A 23642-nucleotide genomic window follows, 5' to 3' on the forward strand; every position below is an offset into this window, starting at 1 on the left:
GTTCTGGGCTGGGAATATAAAGCCTCATAACTCCTGGCTGTAAAAACCATTGGGGGTTAGGGTGGCAGAAGGAACTGCCAATCTCTCAGGAGAGTCTGTTTAAAGGACCTGTGGGGTCGTAGAATGTACACAAACCCACCCACCCTGGGAACCACCCCAGGGCAACAAATAGAGGGGCAACAGTTGCATAAGTGACTGGAAGTGGAATGAGTGCCAAATAAGCCTCCAGCAGTCAGGCAGTGACAATGCCCCCTTTCTGACCCTTCTCCCACATACGAAGCCACAAATCAGTGAAGTGGTTGCCCCATCCTGGTGAATACCTAAGGCTCTACCCCATACAATGTAACAGGTGTGCTAAATCAGAGAGTCAAAGCAGCTCTACCTAATACATAGAAACAAACACAGGGAGGCTGTCAAATTGAGGAGACAAAGAAGAATGGCTTAAATGAAAGAATAGAACAAAACCTCAGTAAAAGAACTAAACAAAATGGAAGTAACCGACTCTGTAACCTATCAGATTCAGAATTTAAAACACTGGTGATAAGGATGCTTAGAGATCTCTTTGAGTATGGCAGAAGCATAAGGGAAGAAATGAAGGCTACACAAAGTGAAATAAAGAAAAATCCACAGGGAACCAACAGTGAAGGGAAAGAAGCTGGGGTTAAAATCAATAATTTGGAACATAAGGAAGAAATAAACATTCAACCAGAACAGAATGAAGAAACAAAAAAAAATTTTTTTTTTAAGAGAGAATAAGACTCTGGGACATCTCCAAATGTGCCAACATCCGAATCATAGGGATGCCAGAAGAAGAGGAAAAGAAAGAAATTGAAAACTTATTTGAAAAAAATATTGAAAGAAAACTTCCCTAATTTAGTGAAGGTAATAGACATACAGTCCAGGAAGCACAGAGAGTCCCAAACAAGTTGGACCCAAAGAGAACCACACCAAGACACATCATAACTATTTTTTTAAAAGATTTTATTCATTTATTTTTAGAGAGGGAAAGGGAGGTAGAAAGAGAGGAAGAAAAACATCAAAGTGTGGTTGACTCTCAACCCCCCCGCCCCCCCCCCGCCACTGTGGTCCTGGCCCACACCCAGGCGTGTGCCCTAGACTGGGAATTGAACCGGTGACCCTTTGGTTTGCAGGCTAGCACTCAATCCACTGAGCCACATCATAATTAAATTACCCAAGGTTAAAGATAAGGAGAGAATCTTAAAAGCAGCCAGAGAAACGGAGACAGTTACCTAGAAAGGAGTTCCCATAAGACTATCAGCTGATTTCTCAAAAGAAACTTTGCAGGCAAGAAGGTGCTGGCAAGTACTCCAACTGGTGAAAAGCAAGGACCCACAAACAAAATCACTCTATCCAGCAAAGCTATCATTTAGAATGGAAGGGCAGATAAAGTACTTCCCAGATAAGGTAAAGCTAAAGGAGTTCATCATTATCAAGCCTTTATTATATGAAATGTTAAAGGGACTTATTTAAGAAAAAGAAGAAAACCAAAACTATGAACATTAAAATGACAACAAACTCACAACTATGAAAAACTGAACCTAAAACATAAAAGCAAACAGAAACTAAGCAAGCAACTAGAACAGGAACAGAATCACAGAAATAGAGATCACATGGAGGATTATCAGTGGGGAGGGAGAGGGGGAAGAGTGGGGGAAAAGGTACAGGGAATAAGAAGCATAATTGGTAGGTACCAAACAGACAGGGGGAGGTTAAGAATAGCATGGGATATGGAGAAGCCAAAGAATTTATATGAACAACCCATGGACATGAACTAAGGGGGGTTGCTGAAGGAAGAGGGGGTACCAGTAAGAGGGGGGTAAAGGAGGAAAAATTGGGACAATGGTAATAGCATAATCAATAAAACATACTTAAAAAATCCCATCACTTAAACCAAGCTTTTTGTAAAAAGAAAAATTATTGGAAAATAAACATCCATGCATCTGTAGTGTGAGCATCTTTCTCCCAGTGCCTACACTTGCCTTGCAAAGGGGACATCCCAGAACATATTGGGGAATGAGTTTTTAGAGCCATCCTATATTATCTAATTGAATTAATCCTCACCGTGGACACAACTGTCCCTATAACTGGCCCCACCCTGGAACTCCCAGCACAAGCCCTGACAGGCATCAGAGGAGGGCAAATGTGCCCTTGTTCATTTATTCTCACACCACACTGGTGCATCTGACTTTCTTAGGGTTAAGGGAGTACAGATGGGAAAGGAAAAAAAGCTGTAATCAGTGTGACACCCTCAGGTCCCAGGGGACAAGATTCCAAGGAAAATACCCGTACACAAGTAATTTTGTGTGTGTGTGGGGGGCATGCACATGGCCCCTCTGCTCTCACCTGTCCCCGACAGACCCATCTTCTCTCACAGGGCCCTCACCCAAGGCTTACCCCTCTGTGCCAAGCCCAAGTGGCTCAGTCTAGCAGACAGACCCAGGATCTGCTCTTGTGGAAATTGCTGCTCCCCAACTCCAGCCCATATGTCAGTCAGAGGTCCACACAGTCTCCCACATGGCCCAGTGGCTAAGTTCTGGTGGCTGATCAAGGGATGAAAATCTCACTCACACTGCAACATCTCAGCTTCAAACCAGAGGGTATAAGTTAAGTCCCCTCCAGAAGCAGAAGCCTCTGTGTGGCCATTTCCCACTGTGAGTAGAAAGTCTAGTCTGCAGCGAGGAAATAGGCTACCAGCCAACATGCACAGAAAAGCAGGGATAAAATTGGCATATGGTCTAGGTCTTCTAGAGCTAGCGTAACCCTGCTGGGCGTGGCCTCCTGGGAGGTCTCCTCTGAGTCACTCTTCCTAGTTCCCACTGTGATGCAGAGGAAAGAAAAGGAGAGAGAGGGAGCGACCATCTTCTTCACCCCCTCACTACTTGGGGGCCTCTGTGTCCTCACCCTTGGGTGGGGCTACCACTGTGGAGGTTGCTTTGAGGCTCCGCTTCCGCTTCTGCACGTTCTGCTCCGGGTGGAACAAGATGATGTAGGTTTTGGGTACATAGAGCATGCCGAGGGACACTGACGCGCTCAGGCTCAAGGACACAGTCAGTGTGGTTGTTTGGATGTAGATCTGAGCCACGGAAAAGGGACCAGGTGGGACTAAGCCCTGTTCTCCCCCACCCCCACCCTTACACAGCCTGGGGATGAGCACTTAGAAAAGGACAACTACATAAGCCAAGGCCCTGCGTCATGAAGAAATGCTAGTCATGGGCGTCTCCAGTGTAGGTGGGAAGGAGGGTGAGTGACATGGCTCTGGTGGGCCAGTGGCTGAGGGAAGAGGGTTCCAATGAGAAAGAGTGACACCTGTGGAAATGGTCCACATGCCTAAAAGGGCTAGAGGATGTTCATGAATGAATGGACATGTTTTCACATGTACAAATGAATGAACAAACTGAGACTGAATAAAGGAGCAAGTGGACAAACGCATGTATGAGTAAACAAGTGTTCTACTATACACATGAATAGATGAGTGAATAATGATCAAGCAAGTGGGCCAATAGATGAAAGGATCAGCAGATAGAAAGTATATGAAGAATTAATTGAATGAAAAGTTGATGGATGATTAGAAGCGTAGATGAATGAATGAACAGAGGGCAACGGGAAAGACAAACAAGTGAATGCGTATTTAAGTACAGGAATGCATCAAGCAACCAGGCAATCATTCCTGTGTGTGGCCCAGCTCTTGGGACAATCAAGCCCTTCCCTTCCATGAACAGGCAGGAAACAAATGAGGAAGCAAAACCAAGGGGAGAATGAAATTACCTTTTCAGCTGACTGGGCAGTGCCAAAGAAGATAGGCACAAAAGCCAGCCAGATGATGCAGGTGGTGTACATGGTGAAGCCAATGGGCTTCGCCTCGTTGAAGGTCTCAGGCACACCACGGGCCTTGATGGCATACACTGTGCACGTGACCATGAGCAAGAGGCTGTAGCCCAGGCAGCCAATGAGAGACAGATCCGACATGTCGCACTTGAGCACCCCTCTGGCTTGCTCTGGGTCCACCGTCCGCTGCTCCTCATAGTCGATCACGCTATGTGGGGGCTGGGCTCCCAGCCACACAATCACTCCCACCACCTACAGGAGACAATGTCATGTCAGGGACATACTCAGACTGCCCACCAACTGAGGTCTCTGGCAAGTTAGGGTCCCCTGGAGGCCCCTGACCTACTGGGGGGGATGCTTAGGTCTGAGAGAGCTGCACTGGAGAAGAGAGGGCCTTGCAGGAGGGGGTACCCAGGGGAAAGCCTGAGACACGTTACACTGCAGAGACGAGGCTGCAGTGGAGGTATATGCTGGCAGCATCAGGACTGGCTGGGGAGGGGCCCTTAGACGTCCCCTTGCTGTATTCCACTCTTTACCAGTAGTGTTTACTGAGCCCTCCAGGTGCCGTTACTGAAGGCAGAATCTGGAGTTGTGACCCTAAATACGTCTTCTCCAACTACAGAACAGGAATCCTCACAATCCATTGCAAGAACATGACGCCAGCACGCAGGGGAGAAGTGCCTGAACCACTGATTAAGGGCCAGGCCCAGCAGAGATGGTCTGTCCTTACAGCCACCAGTGGGGCAGCCTCACCTTCACTCTGTGAACCTGAAACACTAGCTCGTTCCCATAGAGCAACAAAGCAAATGTAGTTCCCAAGGATCCCATTCCTTCTTCAGATCCAGAGAACTGTCACACGGGACACGATGAAACCACATGTGAATGCACCGTGCAGCCCCAGTGAACAGGCCCCTCAGGGAGCATTGAGAGAGGGTGAGGAGGGTGTGCCAGGTAGTGGGAGGTCATCAGAGGAAGGAAGACACAGGTCCTAACAGTGAGGAGATGGAGTTTGAATTCCCTCAGTGACGGGGACATGACCTTGAGCCAAGGGAAGCTGGGAGCAGGAAAGAAAACACCTGTATGAAGTCAGGGCCCTGGAAGGGCTGCCACCTGTCTATGCAGGTCATTCCCCATAGGAGTGCACCAGATTTGGGGGAAGGGTGTCGGGGGGGGGGGCAGGTGGGGCTGTGCACCTGGAGCAGGGCTGTGTGATCTAGGGGAAGGGGTGCTTTATAATAATGTGTATGACCAGAAGGAACACCTTTTTGTGATTCTCCCAAAGGTAGCCACTTCATGAACAAGGGACTAATAAAATGTCATGCCGCCCACTGTCTGGGAAGGCAGCATGGAGGATTTCTTAGAGTGAGGCTCCAGATAGGGGAACAAAGTTTCCCATGGACAACTAAAACTCAAGACCTATGATGTGCAGGAGAAGCAACCAAAATGTACCACAGCGATTTTGAAACGCCTGTAGTTGATAAAGAATTAGGATCCAACACATGTAACTAACAGGAAATGATTGAAGTGTAGGAGCAGGCAGTCGCAGAAGATACTGTTGCCACCATCTGCTGCACCTGCCATGAAGGCGAGGCTAATTGAAACAACAGTGGGGGACCATTGTACACCCATCATTTTGGTAAATAATCTAGTGAAGTTTCAAGTGTGCCTCTTAGAAATGGTCCAAGGTTTCTGGAAATGAGGGCATAAAGTGAGAAGTCCCTAGGTGAGCCTGAGGGGCACTGAATGTAGTCTAAGCATCTCTCTGGGGTGCTGGGGTAAGGTGCATGTGGGGATTTCAGGCAGGGAGGCATGAGATGCCTTTTCTGGTTGAGTTGGGCACTGAGATTTTGGCTGTGATAGAGGAAGTGCATGCCCTGCATATACAGGAAGCATCTTCCAGCTGTGAATGACATGCATGGAGGCCTGTGGGTGGGAATGAATGTTGTCCATGCACCACTGGGTGGGCAGGTAGGCTGGATCACTTGGAGTGGAGAGCATGCTGTCCACTGGCCCTGTGAACTGGGCTGGTTCTTCAGTGTCACACAATGTCACACACCTTTCTCTTAGCACCCTTTGCACAGAAAACACCCAGGGCTTCCCAGACCACAGACTCACATCCAAAACTGTGGTACTGCTGTTTTAGATGAAGACCCAGAGGCACTCTGCTTTTGTTGCACACACATGGTGAAATCTGGCCATTCATGAACAGTATATGCCATGCCACGGCCACGTCACCAGGGCCACATCCTCTCCCCAGGCCTCCCTGGAACTCCCTCCCTGGAAACAGATTCTTTGCTTGTGGAAAATTCATCAGATATCTCTATGCTCTATGTGTATATGGGAACCAATTTGTGGAAGAGCATGCTCAGTTTATGAAACTAATTCCTATGTTGCCGCTCCCACCTTCTGACCCATTTTTCTTCCAGGAGAAGTGGAGGAATGGCTGGCTGTTCTTACCGGAATCCTCCTTCCAGGAGACCACTAGGGCTTTATCTCCTGAGGCTGCATATACTATGTATTTCCAAAATAGAAGAGTGGCTGAGTGGAGGTCAGGGTCCATCTGCCCTCACACCTTGGGAGCCTGGGGACCCACCTGCACGGAGGTGAGGCTGAAGGTGATGACAAGCTGCGAGGTGGGGCTGATGAAGGGCGGGGGCGTGACTGAGCGCTTCCCCTGCTCGAAGATGCGGTAGATGCGGTTGGTCTTGGTAAACAGGGCCGAGTAGCTGAGGGTGGTGCCCAGGCCAAGGAGGAGCCTCCGGGCGGCGCAGACGGCCACCCCAGGCTCAGCCACCATGAGGAAGGTGATAGCGTAGACCAGGAAGATGCCAGCGAGCAGCACGTAGCTGAGCTCGCGGCCCGAGGCGCGCACGATGGGCGTGTCATTGTGCCTAATGAAGGCGGCCACTACCGCGGAAGTGGCCCCAATGCCCAGTGCCGCCAGGAGCAGTGGCGGGGCGGCCCAGGGCGAGGCCCAGGTGAGGCGTACCACAGGCGTCAGACGGCAGCCCGTGCGGTTGCGCGTGGGCCGCATGTGCCCCGGGCAGGCCTCGCACGTGAACTCATCAGCCTGGAAGCTGTACCCATCGCAGGCCTCGCAGTGCCAGCAGCAGGGCACGCCCTTCACCATCTTCTTCCGCTCACCCGGCCGGCAGGGCAGGCTGCACTGGGACGGCGGAACCTCCTGGGAGTCTTCCGCCCACTGCAGGGCATCCACCTGCAACCCGGACACAGGGGTTGAGAGCCCGCCCGGTCTGGTGGGCCGCCTCCCGCCCCTGGAGCTCAGCCCAGGCCACTCACATCTAGTTGGAGCATCTCTGCCCACTGGCCCACCGCCTGGTAGCCACTGCTGCCCACACTGCCGTTGGCCACCTGGTACTGGAAGATGTCATATCTCCCGGGCGCATCCCCATTCTCGTTGAACATGACTGGGGTTCCCGCGCTGCCTGGAAGGAGAGCCTGGCATCCTCACGCTGTTCACCCGCCCGTCCCAGGAGGCCTCCTGGAGAGGCCCAAGGCCCCGCCAGGATAAAGGAAGAGCTAACCAAGCACACTCAAAGATGCTCAGCATCATCAGGGAAATGCCAGTCAAAACCACAGTGAGAGACCACTCCTGCCCATGAGGACAGCCACGGTGAAAGTGTCAAGGATCAGCCAGGATGCAGAGAAACGGAAACCCTATGCACTGCTGGTAGGAACGTAAAACTACACTCACTGTGGAAAACAGTATGGTGGTCTCAAAACACTAAGCAGGATTACGATGTGATCCAACAATTCCACTTCCATGTATAAACTCAAAGGAATGGAATGCAGGAAGTCCAAGTGATACTTGCTCACCCATGTTCTTCGCAGCATATTCACCACATGAATGAAGAATGTCCTGGAGATGGTTGCACAGCAATGTACACAACTAAACTGCACACTTAGAAGTAGTTAAGATGGTGAATATACTGTATTACGCTATGTGTATGTTTGCACAATTAAAAAGAAAAAAGAAAGCTTAACCATCCAGGTGAAAGGATGAGCTCAGACTTGCCCGAAAGGATGAGCTCAGACTTGCCCAAAAATCTGAGTGTTGGCATGAAATTCGTACTAATTTGAACAATCAGCTTTATTTCTTTTAGAAGCTTGTTCTTCCAGCTTACGGAGCTAGTCTGGAGTGAAATGCAGTTGTGCTGTTTAGCAGAGAGCTTGGTAGAGAAAAGGTGCTCAATATGTAGTGGAAGAATAAAGTTTAAATTTTCTAAAGGATAGCAATTGTATGTGAAGCGTATCTCTCCCCACAAGCCATGAGCACAGCCACATCCATCTGGGTCTTTTCAGAAACACTAACCATGTGCCAGGCCCTCTGCATCAGACTTCTGCCTTGTGCTCAGGCAGTATGGGGCCCAGCTGGGCTGGCAGCATGCCCACTTCACAGGCAGTGCCTCTCCACCATCTGCACTGCTCCAAGAAACCAGAAGCCTCTGAGCTCTGCACAATGGGGGTGAGAGTTGTGTGTGACCTGCTGAGGGTTCCAGGCAGAAGGAATCACAGAGAACTTCTCCAACCCCTGCATTTTTCAAGTTGGGGCAGGGGGTAGGGGCCCTGAGGAAGGAGGAGTGTTAAAAAATGGTCTCCAGAACTTGGCTCAAGTCCCCAGCTATCAGGCCCAGCTGCTCCCTATATTACACTGCCTCTCCCATCCCTTTGATTCTGACTCATCCCAGGTCCCACCGAGAAATCCATTTCAAGGGACTCACATAGGGGCTCTGGCACCACTCACCATTGAAGTGGACTGCCCGAATATACTGCAGCAGTGTCCGCCCGTCTGTGGGCTCCATCGCCGGGCACAGGCCTCTGTGCCCAGGACAGAGCGCCTGGTGCATGCTGTGCAGGGCGTGGGCAATGGCATACACCGCGTCAATCACAAACTGCACCTTCCCCTCCTGCTCGTAGCCAGAGTCTCGGCCGATGCGTTCCTCACCTGTCCTAGGGATGCCCAGAGGAAGTGTGCCTGGCCTCCAATGCCCAACCTGGCCTCCCACCTTCTCCCTTGCCTCTCTGGCCTCCCTGGGCAGCTCTTACCTGTGCATTTGCGCGTGGAGTTGTCTGACTGGATACCTGAGCTGGTCAGTTTGCAGTTAAAATTCTCTTCCCAGAACTCTGCAAACCAGATGTTCCGGCGATTGTTCTCCAGGGAGCGCGTCATGAAGTACTGGTCAAATCCTGACAGGAGGGGCAGAAGGGTGGCCACCATCTGAGCCAGTCATGGTTCTCCTGTGTCCCCTTCACCACTTGCTCACTTTGCAGCTGGGAATGGTCATGTGACCAACTTCTGGCCCATGAGTTCAAAGACCTCTGGGGCTTCCAGGGTAGAATTTGCATCCTGATTTAAACTGAGAGCCTCACTACATGAAAGACTTTTATGTGCACCTTCTTTCCCAGTTAGGATGCTACTGCCAGCATGTAATGGGTGGAGCTTCAGCAGCCATGTTGTAAATAGGCTGCCACAATCATGGAGACACATAGCAGCCACCAAGGGTGGTGAAACAGAAGAGGCGACAGAGCTCAGGGCTTTGAGACCATCACTGACTCACTGCCTCAAACCTGAAGTCTTGTCTTGTGATGAGATGCTTTTACTGCTAAAACTACTCTCAGTCTAGTTCGCCACTTGCGACTGAATTCATTCTAAGGGGGAAAAAAAGAGTATGAGGGTGAGTGTATGGCTCAGCTGCTCCTTCTCCTGGCAGAGCTGGGCATCTTGGCCACTGCCACCAGCATGGCTACCTTCCTGCAGCACAACAACACACCCATCATGCTGAGGACTCAGCTGAGCCTGGATGGTGTCTTGTATGGGTAGGAGCCCCTTTCCTTTGGAGGCCTCAGCCCTGCCTCATGGCCTGAGTCCATCGGCTGTGGACTCAGCTACACACTGCTTGCTGGCATCTTCCTCGTCTACACCATCGCCTTCCTCATAGTGGCCAAGCCTGAGGCCCAGCTTTACAGATAGCCCTGAAGTCCCTCATCAAGTTGTTGTAAAGTGAACACCCTGCTGGATTCTTCCAGACAGTCACAGGTGGGATGGTGGGAGAGGTAAGGGAAGGGGAGACCTTATTACTTGGAGCAACTGGGAGGTGTGTCCCACATCCTTGGTTTCTCTCCCTCCCACTCTCACCCTGAAATCACAGTGCCCTTGCCAGGATGAGGAATATGTGTGTTGAATTAAAAAATAAAACAAAGCAAAAAAACACACACTAACTAACAATTCTCCCCCCTGTACAGTGGGCGTGCTCTCCCTTATTTGCCAGCTCATTCAAGCACTGCTTGGAGGGATGTATTGACGAAATCTCAGGGTCAGAGAACCTGGGACTCTTAGCAGGGATCTGGACCACAGTGTGGTTTTACTGATGGGGGAAATGAGTGCCCCAAGAGGAACGGTGGGGAAGGATGGGGTGGGAGGATGAGGTGTAGGAGGGCACCCCTGCACTCACCATTGATGGAGGCTCTTTTGGGCAGGATGGTGATGGCCCCCATAGCCACATCCTCCAGGTTCTGGATGGGGGAGGCCTTGGCTCCCCAGCTGTCTGAGCCGACCCACAGGAAGTGGCCTGTCAGGCTGGCCTGGCGTGCAGCCTCTAGGACCCTCCTGGTGGGAGCAGGAATGGGCTCAGTAAAGACCTTAGATCTTCCTCCAGTGGACCTTTCTCCATTCATCAAATTCCACATCACTCATCAGACCCCCATTTATCATGGAGAATGGTGTGTGGGGTGTTTAGGACCCTTGCCCTGGGCTTCTTGGATGGTCAGGTGTCCAGCCAGGCCCTGGCCCAGGCTTGCCCTCTTGTTCTGTGCACTGTAACCCATTTCACACTGCCTGGAAGGAGGGCCTCCTCCTCTTGCAGAGCCTCCTGCTGCCTCTGCCCCCGGGGTTCCTTCCCTGATGCTCATTTTCTGCACTTAGATCTGCCCACAGGTCTCCCCCACTGTGAATTATAAAAACAGGCATGTATTCTTGTGTGTTCCCCCGGCTGGACTTGGAGCTCCCCCACCCAAACCAGGCCTGGCTCATTTCTGGGGCACCAGGCAGAGATGGCAGCAGGGACAGTGTGCAGGGAGGGGAAGCAAGAGAGGGGGGAGGGGAGGAAGGGAGGAGGTACAGGGGAGTGTGGGAGAAGACAAGGCAGGGCCTTCAGGGAGAGCCTCTGAAGAACAGTGGCTGAGGTGCCGCCTGTCCCACCTGATGTCGTCTTCGCTGGCAAAGATGATGATGCCCCGGGCGTTTGGCGTCTCCATGAGTCGCCTGATCACCTTGTTGAATTCTCCTGGCTTTGGTTCTCTGGGAATCTTGATGGACTGTGCTATACAGACCCCGCCTGGGTGTCCGGGATGCCAAAGTCAGCTCTTGTCCATCCCACCCACCCCCTGGGTTGCCACTGTGCATGACTGTGTAGTGTGATCCTCAGGGGCCTGGGCCTCTCCTGCCAGGCCATGAGGCAGGGCTGAGGCATCCCAAGGAAAGGGGCTCGTACCCATAGAAGACACCATCCAAGCTCCCCACCACAGACCAGTGCCCCCTTCTCATGGCCCCTGGCTCAACCCTGTGTAGGCTCTTTGGTGCCTCCGACCCTCCTGCCCCAGCTCACCAGCCTCTCGGGAGATCTGCATAAAGGCCTCAACCCCGCTCTCGCCATAGTTGCCTTCAGAGGCCAGTGTGGACACGTAGTTCCATCCCAACGCCTGCACAATGTCCACCATGGCCTGGGCTTGGTAGGAATCAGGGGGCACCACACGGGAGAAGAAGTCGTAGCGTGTGGAGTCGCTGAGCTCAGGGGCTGTGGAGGCATAGCTGATCTGGGGGATCTAGAAGGAGAAAGGACACCTGAGCTGTGGATAGGGAGTCAGTGATCCCAGAAAGGAAGGTAATGAGTGTCCAGGATGCAGGTGGGGTCACGAAGGGTTTGGGGTGGGGACCTGAGCACCAGTGGGAGTGGCCAGTGGTGTGGGGAGAGACCTGCTCCCTGTGACTGGGTCTGATGAGTAGGGCACATATGAGGGTCTAGGGCAGAGCCCCACATCCAGTTGTGCAGGGCATGTCACTGTAGAGGAGCAGTGGGGGAGCACGTCAGCCTGCAGCCAGTCCAGCTCGAGGCCCAGGATGAGTCTGCCCTGGAAAGGGACATCCTTGTCAGCCCATGGGGAGACCCTTTCCTATCTCACACAAAGGGGCAGTCTGTGTGGGTGGGGGCAGCCCTAGGAGGGCAGATCAGACAGGGGAGCAGGGAAGGGACATGTGATTCAAGGCTGTGTCTAGCCTCAGGGAGGGGCCTATTTGGACCTGGGTTTGTCTGCGTGCAAGAGAGCAACTGTGGCAGGGACTGAGGAGCTGAGCTGACCCAGGAGAAGGCAGGCAGCATGGGAGGGAATGGAATGGGTGGTGACAGAGGTGAGGAGCCAAGGGGAGGGAAGCTAGCAGATGAAAGGGCACATCAGAACCATGTTCAAGAAAGACATAGTCACAAGGGAAATATCAAGTGGGAGCTGGGTGAAGCTTAGAGAGGGGGAATGTTCTGGAAGGATGAAGCTGGGCTGGTCTAGGGAAGACAGGGTTGTTTGAAGCAGGATAGAAAGAAAATGCAGAGGGTGAAAACCTATGGAAAGGGGAAGGCGGAGCGGGAGGAAGAGGGAAGGAGTGAGGGAAGAAGGAAGGAAGGAGGGAGAGATAAAGGGAAAAACAAGAAAGACAAAGAAAGAGGGGAAATCAGAGAAAATGAGGCAGAGAAGGGCCTGCTTGCTGCAGTGCAACTAGTAGACACTGTGCTTGTTCTGGGCACTCTCGATCCTTTGGTTTAATTTTCAGAAAAGCCTTCCAGGTTGACTGTCCTTAGGGAAAGTGGTTTAAAACTGGGAGCACAGGATGTGGTTGAGAAGTGAACTCAGAAACTCTTTATCTTTGCTACTGGACCAGGAATTGCAAAGCAGCCCCCAGGGAGCCAAACGGGGCCCATGATTGTGCTTTGTGCACTAGTCTTTATTTTTTTAATGTTTAAATTCATAGCCAGTGTCTAAAATCTCAGGGTGCAGCACCGCCTCAGTCCTGGCTGGGCTGGCAGCAGTGGGCCAAGGGCTCACAGGGTCCTGCTCATTCAGTTACAGTCCCCATGTGGACCCTGAAGGTCCTGGAGTTTGAGATGCTGCACTCAACCCAGAGACAGAAAGACAGAAACTGGAGCTCCAGGCAGGGAAGGAGACAAAGCGCACAAATGGGGCTGGTGAGGCAACTCCTGCCCCCCCTTCCCCCCCCCCCAACCTCTCTCTGTGCCAACTAGAAGGTGCTCCTGTATTCTCTGCACCAAAGCTCTCATCCAGCAGAAGCTGGGGTGAGAGGGATTAAGTGGGTGCAGATGACAGAAGAGGGCCCAGAGAAAAGCCTCATCTAGTGCCATAGAGTTGATACAGAGTACACTCCCGGGATAATCAGAGAAACTCAAGACACAGAAGTCTCTTGCTGGGCCAGACCCTGATGGAAGCAAAGCCTTCCTCTCTTCTCAGACAGGGTCAGCAATACTCCAGTTAATGGACAGAAACCCCCAGCTCTAACGCCAAAGGCTCCCTAATCCCCGATTCTGACAGCTCCCCAAATCACTGCCCCTCAGATTGCAATGGAGGTGCTGCCTTCAGCAGAAGACAGTTCCCAAGGGAGAAGGGCTCGGTGGGGCCTGTCTGAGCCTCTGGGACCGGGCGGGGTGCTGCAGGTGAGGACTCTAGAAAGGGGACCCCACTGCCATCCTATAAGTGAACTTTAGAGACAGGCATTTGAAATCGAATTTGAATGATGATCAAAAAAGATGAGGAGGTAGGTACAAGTCCTTGCAGGCCTATTCACTCCCAGAGCAGCCAGGAACTTGTCCCAGTTGTTCCACCGGGAGGAGGGCCTTGGTGCCAGGAGAAACTTGTTCCTGGTCACCCAGAGCTCTCCACAGGGTCCAGGGTCAGGAACTCCATGCACGGTTGTGCAAGGTGTGCCCCAAACTAGGACACCGGAATAAGCAGCCAAGTGGGGTCTAAAGTCCAGTGCACCCTGCTCGTTCCATCGGCTGTCAGCCCAGGAGGTCGGCTTCTCATTCACACAGAGGGCTGTGTGCGGTTCTGGGGTGGGTCTGACTCAGGGTGGACCTGGCTCAGGCTGGCATCTGGCCCGACCCACAGGATTTCTTTGCAACAGCTGTTTGTGAATTGGAGGGATTTCTGCAAGACTAGACCCCAGTCACTTCAAGGGCGAGGACAGGACAGAGGGGCTGGACACTGAACTCGGTCCGCAGCCCTCACCGCAAATAGGCGCAGCACGTTGGCGACCATGATGGAAACGGAGCTGGCCGAGGCGCCCACGACAGCTACCACACGCTCGGGGGGCGCGGCGTGCAGCGGGGGGACGCCACCAGGGCAGCGCAAGGCTGCCTCGTCGCCGTCCCCGCGGCCTCGGATCAGCGCCTGTACGAAGCTCAGTGCCTGCTCCAGTGCATACGTGTCCCGTGAGCAGGTGTCCAGCAGCCGGGCGCCCAGGCGCACGCCGGGCAGCAGTGTGGGGTCAGCATTGACGCGGTCTAGCGCGTACAGCATGGCCTCCAGCCGGTGCACTCCCTGTTCCTTCTTCAGCAGCCCGCACGGCCTGCCGGCCGCCCCCCGCGCATGCACTGGGAACAGGCCGCCCAGCGTGAGGCTGCCCGCCAGGCGCACGGAACCCGCGGCGCCCACTGCGTCTGCCCACGCCAGCAGCAGCACCAGCACCGGCGCCAGTAGCGCCAGCAGTGCTGGCTCCAAGATGCTCCGCGGCCCGGCCATGCGCTCGCCGGTCTGCGGAAGGAGAGGGAACGGAGAGTACAGAACCGAAGAACGCTCTGAGCGCCTGGCAGGGAGAACTGGGGAAATGCGAGCCCCGGGGCCTAGGGAGAAAGAAATGGCGCAATAAATGTTGGCTGAGCCTATTCGGACACCCTTCCTCCCCTTCCTCCACTCCCCTCTCCGGCTCTCAACACCCACTGAATCTTATCACTCAGGTCCCAGCCCTTCCCCTTCCCGACCATCCTGGTCTGCTTTGCCTGGGGCCCATCCCTAGGACACACCCAGACGCCCCTCTGTCCCATGCTCACCTGTCCCAGCCGGTGTGTCGGGTCAGGACGCAGCTGTGACAGACGCAAAGCAGGAGAGGATTTAAGGATTGTGGGGAGGGCTGAGAGGCTGCCCTGAGAGCAGAGACCCGCCCCAGCCCCTCAGGCTGGAGCTGGGGTATGCGCAGAACTGGCTCCACATCTTTCCCTCTCTCTCTATACTCCCTGGGTCTGCTCCTGTTCTGTCTTTGGATGTGTGTCTGATCTCGGGTTGTCTCTTACACACCACTGCTCTTCTCTCTCTCGGTCTGTTTCTCTCCCCATCTCTGTCTCTACTTTTCTCTCTCTCCCTTCTCTTTCTTCTTTCTGTGTCTCTCTGACAATTTTTCTTTATTTCTTTGTCTCTCATTTATCCTTTTCTCTCTCTCTTCCCGTCTTTCCTGGCCCCCCGTTTCCTGGCTCCAGCTGCCTAAGGCACTTCCCAACTTTCTCCTTGCAAAACCTTGCAGTAAACCCATGAGTTGAAGGAGAAAGGAGCCCAGGCTGAGTGAGCTGCGTGGACCTGAACAGGAAGAGGGAGAACAGGGCTGGGCAGGAAGCGACCAAGGGGAGGCTGACCTTTAATATTAGCAAGGACTCTGCTTAACCACCCACAACGACCTTGCATAGAAGAGACTCTTACCATTTTGCAGATGAGGAAATAGACACTTCAAGTACTTAAGTGATCCACCCAAGGTCACATGGTTGGGGTGTGTCAGCATCAGGATTTGCTCCCAGGTCAGTGTGAAACCACCAGCCCACATACCTCCAATGGAAGGAGGGGACAGGCCAGCTTGCCCTATTGATCAGTCCTCCTCCTGCAGCTCTTGAGGGAGCCCTAAGGACTTGCTCTTCTGGTCCTTTAATAGCCATCCTGGGCTCCGGAGTCTGAAGCAGTGGGTCACACTGTATGAGGCTCTCTGTACCTGACTTTCCCTATCTCATTGTTTTGGGCTAAAGGTGAAAGGGACTTGGTCTAAAGATACTTTTACCGTTTTACCTGAGGCCCTGGATTTGGCTTTCTGAGGCCCTGAGAGCGAAGGGCATGCTGGAGCCAGGTGGTGAGCTCCCAGCCCCAGGGATTAGCAGGCTTGTCCTTTGGGGCCTGAGCTGGCTTGGGCTCCATTAGACAGGGTGGATTAGGGTGACACAGGGATTTGGTCAAAGCTGGCAGTGGGAGTAAGTAAAAGCCACATCACCCTTCTCTCTTCTACCAATACTTACAGTCCCTGCTCCCAAAGCTGTCCAGGCACCTCTCCCTGGCAGAGGCCTGGGTCTAGCATGGCTGTACCCATTTTACAAGTTGGGAAGAATGGGGCACTTACTGTATTTTGCTGAGTATAAAGCACACCCACGTTTTTGGCCCAAACTCTCAGGAAAAAATCTTTTAATTTTTAAATTCAATTTGTATTTATTTATATTTAGAAACAAAACCAATTATCATATTCCAGGGCATTATTTTGCATATGGATATTGTTATTGCTCTCTAGAGTTACCCTTTTAAAGCATACACATAAATAAAATAATTAAAAGGTTTATATAGATACAGAATTAGTGCTGCTCATGTATAATGCACATCCTTATTTTCCCCTCAAAAATTTGAGCAAAAAAGTGCACATTATACATGGCAAAATATAGTAACTGCAAACCTGGCATTTGAGGTGGGTGGGCTGGCAGCTGGGCTCACACAGCCCCTTACAGCCCTTCGCGGCTCAGGACTGGTCAGACAGGGCCACAGCTGACATCACAAAGCAGGTTCTAACTCATAAGATCAGAGCATCCCTGTGACTCTGGAGTGAGGATGGACCATCAGTGAGCTGGGGCAAAAGCCTTCACCAAGGTGCAAGAGGCAGGTGAGAGGGTCTGACCCAAATGCTGGAGGTGAAAGCGAGAGAAGTGGGTGGTCCCCTGATGTGGGAAGAACTAGCTGTGAGTTGAGGGAGAACAAGGCACGGTAGCACAGACACCTGGGAGGAGGGGCAGCATCCCTGAGAATGTGAGGGCCAGGACCTAGATAGAGCAGAACCATGAAGAACAGAAGCCAAGAGTTTGATTTGGGACACAGGAAAGACAAGAATCCTATTTGAGATTTGAAGGCATATGTCAAACTTAGGGTTGGATTCGTGAGTGTGGAATTGAGGGAAGAGGCCAGGCCTGGAGATGAAGCTGAGGCAGCAACAGCAGGTGTGTGGGATGGATAGTCTCAGGCAAATGAACTCACCTGTGCACAGGGTGTGGCCAGAGGGTGAGGACGGAGCCCTTGATGTCCCTAAGCCTCAGCCAGGAGGTTGAGCAAAGAGAGGCTGCTGGGTGGGGGTGGCCAAGGAAGTAGAGGAAGGGTGGGAGAGCAGGCAGAACAGAGGCCAAGAAACAAGGCTTGAGGAAGGAAGAAAAATTATCACAATTAATTCATCCCCATGCTGTAGCAAATGCTCATTGTTCACCTGGCACTGATGAGACAACTGAGGCAGAGAGGGATGGCCACTTCTCAGAGGCCACACAGCACAAGGGATGTGGGGCTGCTCAGACAATCTGAGGTCAAAAACTCAATGACCTTTACTGCTGAGTCCAGGATTTCAGCTCTATTTCAGTGGACAAGGTTCGATTAAATTGTAAGTACGCTTTCTACATTTCTAATCAGAGCTGGATGTTAAATATATTTTTACACTTGCCCCCCTAACTTAACAATTACGTGATATTTATTACACAATTAATTGAAAACTGTATGATCTTGTGTTTATTTAATGGTGAGCTTATAAGCGCCTGTAAATGCATTCCATCTGGGGCAGTTTGCTGAGAGAAATGGTGCACATGTCATGGTGTCTGGCCTGGTGATGTTCAAAAGCATGGCATCTGTGCCTGAGAATGTTCCTCTCACCCCTCCCTGAACATCCTGCATGGAGGACAAATACAAGGCATGTGCGCCTTAAGGAGCCTGCCACTCTGCTGCTTCCCTGACACGCCAGCCCCTCACCAGGCCCTTCATTCTCCACTGAAAAGGAGCCTCCACTGATCCCAAAGGCAGCAGTCTGTCTCTATAGCAACAGGGTGCACCACAGGGAGCAGATATCGCTAAGCCCCAGCATCACCTTCCTCCACGCTTCCTGTTGGCTACTGGCCCCCAAGGGCCAGCTCATCACATCCATGGGCCAGCATGCCCCACCCACCAGTCACTGGAAGCCTGCAACTTATTTATTTTGAACATGTAGGTTTTTGGTTCCTAAGGATACCAACTTTGGAAGCAAGTGTCTCCCAGCACATGTCTGAATCAGTGTGAGCCCCTGACTGGGAGGCTGAGACAGAGATGCTCACTATTTCATAGCGCTGGAGCCTAGAAGTCAAAAATCAAAGTGTTGGCAGATGTGACTCCTTCTGGAGACAACTTCTGTGAGGGAAGAATTTCTTCCAGGTCTCTCTTCTTAACTTGTGGATGGCTGTCTTCTCCCTGTGTCTCCACATGGTCTTCCCTGTCTCCACATGTCTGCATCCAAGTCTCCTCTTCTTACAAGGCCACCACTCATATTGGACTTTGGACCACCCTAGTGACCTCATTTGACATTGATTATCTCTGGAAAGACCCTGTCTCCAAATAAAGTAACATTCTGAGGCTTTGGGGGTTGCACTTCAGCACACAAACCAGCCTATAACACCAGGTAAAGACTTTGCAAATGAGCTTTTGCCCAGGGCTGCGCGGCCTTTGCTTTCAGACAATAATAACTGATCACATTGGTTATGAAGTGACTGGTGGTCAAGAGCAGATGCTGAGCATAGACTTGGTCTGTTCCTGTCCAGCTGAGCAGAGAGTTTGATCCTGGGCACTCTGGCACCCCCAGAACAACCTGGATAGGTAGGGCCTGCTCCTCTCCACTGACCACCAAATACAGAGCATTGTAGCTACTGAAATATGAAGTTTAATTGAAAACAGCTGTTGCAACACCCTGACACTCATTTGGTTATGCAAGCTTAGATGAGAGTGACACACAGAAACCCTTGGAACTTGTATTAAAATATGTCTCTCTCCCTAAGTTACACAGGGCACAGTTTTGCCTCCTTATGACATTATATAAGTGGAGAGGGGGTGTTTTCAAAAGGAAAAACTTAAAGTAATTTGATCAAATCTGAATCTTGCTCTAAGTAAAAATGCACAGGCCACTAGACAAATAAGCCAAATGTGTGATACTGTATAAAATTGTCAGTTTTTATTATGTCACTCTGTATGATCTTTATTGATTTGAAGATCAATATGAACATAAACATTTGGGTTCATAGTTTTGATAAAGGAAGAATTTTGAAACATGTTTAAATGCACCAAAGATTCATTTATAAGGTGGTGGTTTAGTCTGCCTTCCAGGTGTCAGATATACTTAAAAAACTCTTCATTTAAAATTTTTATTTACTTAATATCAGAGAATTCCTAGTTCAGGGTTACTGCCCAATTGTATTTTTAATGGCAAAGTCTTTAACCAGAATACACATTTTCTTCAAACTTAGAGAAATCAAAGCAGATAGGGCCATAGAATGAATCTTAGAGAAGTTTTCCCAGACAGGGGTTAGAAAACTTTTTTAAATTCAGAAAACTTCGATATCATGGAAATTTCTCCATAATACACACAGTGTCAAGGTACTGTCACAGCAGAAAACATTTTCTTAAAGGGCAATGTGGTAGGCTGGATAATGCCCCTTCCCAACATCTGTTCAAGTTCTAACCCCCAGGACCTGTGGCAAATGGGACTTTGCAGATGTAATTAAATTAAGGCTTTTGAGATGGACAGATGGTCCTGGATTATCCTGGTGGGCCCTGTGTAATCATAGGGTCCTTATAAGAGAGAAGGTGATGTGAAGATGGACGCAGGGAGAGACTTGAAGATGCTAAATTCTTGCTTTGCAGATGCAGAAATGAGCCACAAGTTGAAGACACAGCTCTGAAACCTGGAATAGGCAGGGAAATGGCTTGTCCTCTAGCACCCCCAAAGGGGACTCAGTCCTGCCGGCATCTTGACATCCACCAGTGAATTTCAGAACTTTGTAAGAAAATAATGTTTTTTGTCCTAAATAACTAAGTTTGTGGCAATTTGTTATACCAGCAGTAGAAAACTAATACAAGCCAGAAAGTAAATATTTTGGGCTTTGCAGACCATACAGTGTTGGCCATAACTCTTCAGCTTTGCTGATGTGGCATGAAAACAGTCACAGGCAACCCCCAGAGCCAAGCTCAGGGTCATGGCAGGCATGGAAACAAGCCACAGGGGGCTGAAAGAGTGGAATCTCCACTCGTCATATCAACTTAGGTCAGGAACCTCAACTAGTAGGTCTAAGTTGAGGTCTGGAGGGCCTGCCAAAGGCTGCTGGAAAATTGAGGGGTAGGGGAGCAAACAGCAGTGCTGCTGAGCTGTCCGCACATAAACGAATGGAACCTGAATCCTACCTCACTCCACATGCCGAGACCAATTCCACATGCAGCAGTGAATGGGAAACGCAAACCAATAAAGCAGGTAAAGGATTGTACATGATAGCATTTCATGACCTTAGAGAAAGATGTGTTAAAATGAACACAAAAATACTAACAATAAAAGAAGAAAACTATGATTTAACAACTTTAAAATGAGGAGCTTTATCTATCACAAGATAAGAAGAATAAAATGTTGATGATTGTTGAAGCTACATGATAGGTTTATGTGGGTTCATTACATTATTTTCTCCAGAAAATAAAACTAGGGGAAAAGACTACAAAAAGAGAGTGAAAAGGTAAGCCACAGAGTAAGATATAACCTACAAAGAACTAGTATCTAGAATGTAGACAGAACTTCTATTCATCAGTTATAAAAAGACAAATTACACATTAAAAATGGGCAAAAAATTTGATAGTCATTTCACAAAAGAGGATATCAAAATATTAATCATATGAAAAGATACTCAATCTCATTGAAAATTAGAGAAATTTAAATTAAAACCATAATGAGCAGAGAAGTTCCACTGGTAACTGAAAATTGCACGTGTTAATGCAGATGGGGAATAATAGGAATTCTCATACACTACTAGTAAAAGAATAAGCTAGTATAATCGCCAGGAACACAGTTTTGCATAACTAAAACTTTCATTACGACTAAAGTTGAAGATACACATGCAGTATTTCTCAGCAATTTTACTCCTAGATATATTCCCTGGAGAAATAAATGCATAGGTGTATGAACAAGAATATTCAAAGTATCATAATTCATTAGAAAGAAAAAATTAAATCAAAAGTACATTAACAGTAGAATGAATAAATAACTTTTGTTATACTCATGCAATTGAATGTAATATTATATGGAAAGGTAAGTGAACCCAAACTATACATAATGACAGAATAATCTTACATATTGTTGACTACATACACTGTGATTTTATTTTATATAGTGTTCACAAACATGCAAAGTAAATCCCAGTGTTTAGAAATGCATACTCAGTAGTAAAACCACAAAGAAATGCAGGAAAGAATTGTACTAGGTAAGTGGTTAGTGAGGATACTTATGGGTTGTTGGGGATTATACCAGTGTTTAATTTTTTTAAAGATTTTATTCATTTATTTTTAGAAGGGAAGGGAAGGAGAAAGAGAGGGAGAGAAACATCAATGCGTGGTTGCCTCTTGCGTGCCCCCTATCGGGGACCTGGCCTGCAACCCAGGCACGTGCCCTGATTGGGAATTGATTTGGTGACCCTTTGTTTCACAGTCTGGCACTCAATCCACTGAGCCACACCAGTCAGAGCAAATTTATACTAATGCATTACACTTCACATTTACAATATTGTATTTAAAAAATTTATGTGTTGTTTTCACAATTAAAAGATTTTAAAACACGGAAAAGGTAGGACAATTAGCAAAAGTAAGATGTGAGAACTAAATTAGAATGTGTCAGTAATTAAAATAAATGTGGAGAGCCAGGGTGGCGGCGTGGGTGGACACACTGCGCCTCCTCGCATAACCAGAACTGACAGAAAATTGAACGGCAAGGAAGTCCGACACCAAGGGAATAAAAAATAAACATTGATCCAGACAGGTAGGAGGGGCGGAGACGGGCAGCCGGAACGGAGAGGACTCGCGTTGCCCTGGTGGGACCGAGACTGGCGGAGTGTGGGACCAACAGGGCAGGCAGTCTGACCACTAGCAGACCCTGCGGCCCCACATTCGCGCACAGATAAACTGAGAGGGCCAGACTCAGAGTGGTGGAGAACGGGGCAGGCAGAGCAGAGGGTAGCACCACACGGCCCCACATTCCCGCACAGATGAACTGGACAACCGGCGGGGAGCAAAGCAGATCTCAAAACCCAGCGCTCCAGCGGTGGGGAAATAAAGCCCCAAACCTCTGATTGAAAGAGCCTGTGGGGGTTGGGGCAGCAGCAGGAGAGACTCCCAGCCTCACAGGAGAGAGCGTTGGAGAGACCCACAGGGGCCTAGAGCATGCACAGGCCCACCCACTTGGGAACGAGCACCAGAGGAGCCCAGTTCGATTGTAGGTAGCGGAGTGGGGGACTGAGGTCCCGTGGAGAGGGGAGCGGGCGCCATTGCTCCCTCTCGGCCCCTCCCCCACATACAGCGTCACAGCTCAGCGACCAGCGTTACCCCGCCCCGTGAACACCTAAGGCTCCGCCCCTTAAAGTAACAGACGCGCCAAGTCAAAAAAAAAAAAAAAATGGCCCAAATGAAAGAACACTTCAAAGCTCCAGAAAAAATACAACTTAGCAACAAAGAGATAGCCAACCTATCGATGCACAGTTCAAAACACTGGTTATCAAGATGCTCACAGAATTGGTTGAATCTGTTCGAAAACCAGACGAAAAAATGAAGCCTATGCTAAGAGAAACAAAGGAAAATGTACAAGGAACCAACAGTGATGCGAAGGAAACTGGGACTCAAATCAACGGTGTGGACCAGAAGGAAGAAAGCAACATCCAACCAGAAAAGAACGAAGAAACAAGAATTCAGAAAAATGAGGAGAGGCTTAGGAACCTCCAGGACATTTTGAAACGTTCCAACATCCGAATTACAGGGGTGCCAGAAGGAGAAGAGGAAGAACAAAAAATGGAAAACTTATTTGAACAAATAATGAAGGAGAATTTCCCCAGTCTGGCAAAGGAAATGCAATTCCAGGAAGTCCAGGAAGCTCAGAGTCCGAAACAAGTTCGACCTAAGGAAATACACACCAAGGCACATCATCATTACACTACCCAAGGTGAAACAGAAGGAGAGAATCTTAGAAGCAGCAAGAGAAAAGGACACAGTTACCTACAAAGGAGTTCCCATAAGACTGTCAGCTGATTTCTCCAAAGAGACCTTACAGGCAAGAAGGGGCTGGCAAGAAGTATTCCAAGTCATGAAAGGCAAGGACCTACATCCAAGATTGCTCTATCCAGCAAAGCTATCATTTCGAATGGAAGGGAAGATAAAGTACTTCCCAGATAAGGTCAAGTTCAAGGAGTTCATCACCAATCCCTTATTATATGAAATGTTAAAGGGAGTTACCTAAGAAAAAGAAGATCAAAAATAGGAACAGTAAAAATGACAGCAAACTCACAGTTATTAACGACCACACCTAAAACAAAAACAAGAGCAAACTAGGCAAACAACTAGAACAGGAACAGAACCATAGAGATGGAGATCACATGGAGGGTTGTCAATAAGGGAGTGGGACG

General features: G+C 49.9%; 1 protein-coding gene across 2 annotated transcripts; it reads right to left on the minus strand.

Moving 5' to 3' along the window:
* Nucleotides 1-1084: 1084 nt before the first annotated feature.
* GRM6 (glutamate metabotropic receptor 6) lies at nt 1085-15767 on the minus strand. Of its 2 annotated transcripts, XM_045195893.2 has the most exons (12): nt 15616-15767; nt 14976-15008; nt 14155-14679; nt 11472-11688; nt 11066-11201; nt 10320-10474; nt 8914-9054; nt 8612-8812; nt 7147-7292; nt 6440-7063; nt 3787-4098; nt 1085-3094 (listed from the first exon to the last, which is right to left on the minus strand). In XM_045195893.2, the coding sequence occupies exons 1-12, from the start codon at nt 15616-15618 to the stop codon at nt 2897-2899; spliced, it is 2691 nt and encodes an 896-aa protein (XP_045051828.1). In that variant the 5' UTR covers nt 15619-15767; the 3' UTR covers nt 1085-2896. The 2 variants fall into 2 exon arrangements, with proteins under 2 accessions (XP_045051828.1, XP_045051829.1); XM_045195894.2 differs by lacking the exon at nt 8612-8812.
* Nucleotides 15768-23642: the final 7875 nt, after the last annotated feature.

The sequence above is a fragment of the Desmodus rotundus genome, chromosome 9 (genome assembly GCF_022682495.2).
Source record: "Desmodus rotundus isolate HL8 chromosome 9, HLdesRot8A.1, whole genome shotgun sequence".
NCBI classification, from domain to species: Eukaryota; Metazoa; Chordata; class Mammalia; order Chiroptera; family Phyllostomidae; genus Desmodus; species Desmodus rotundus.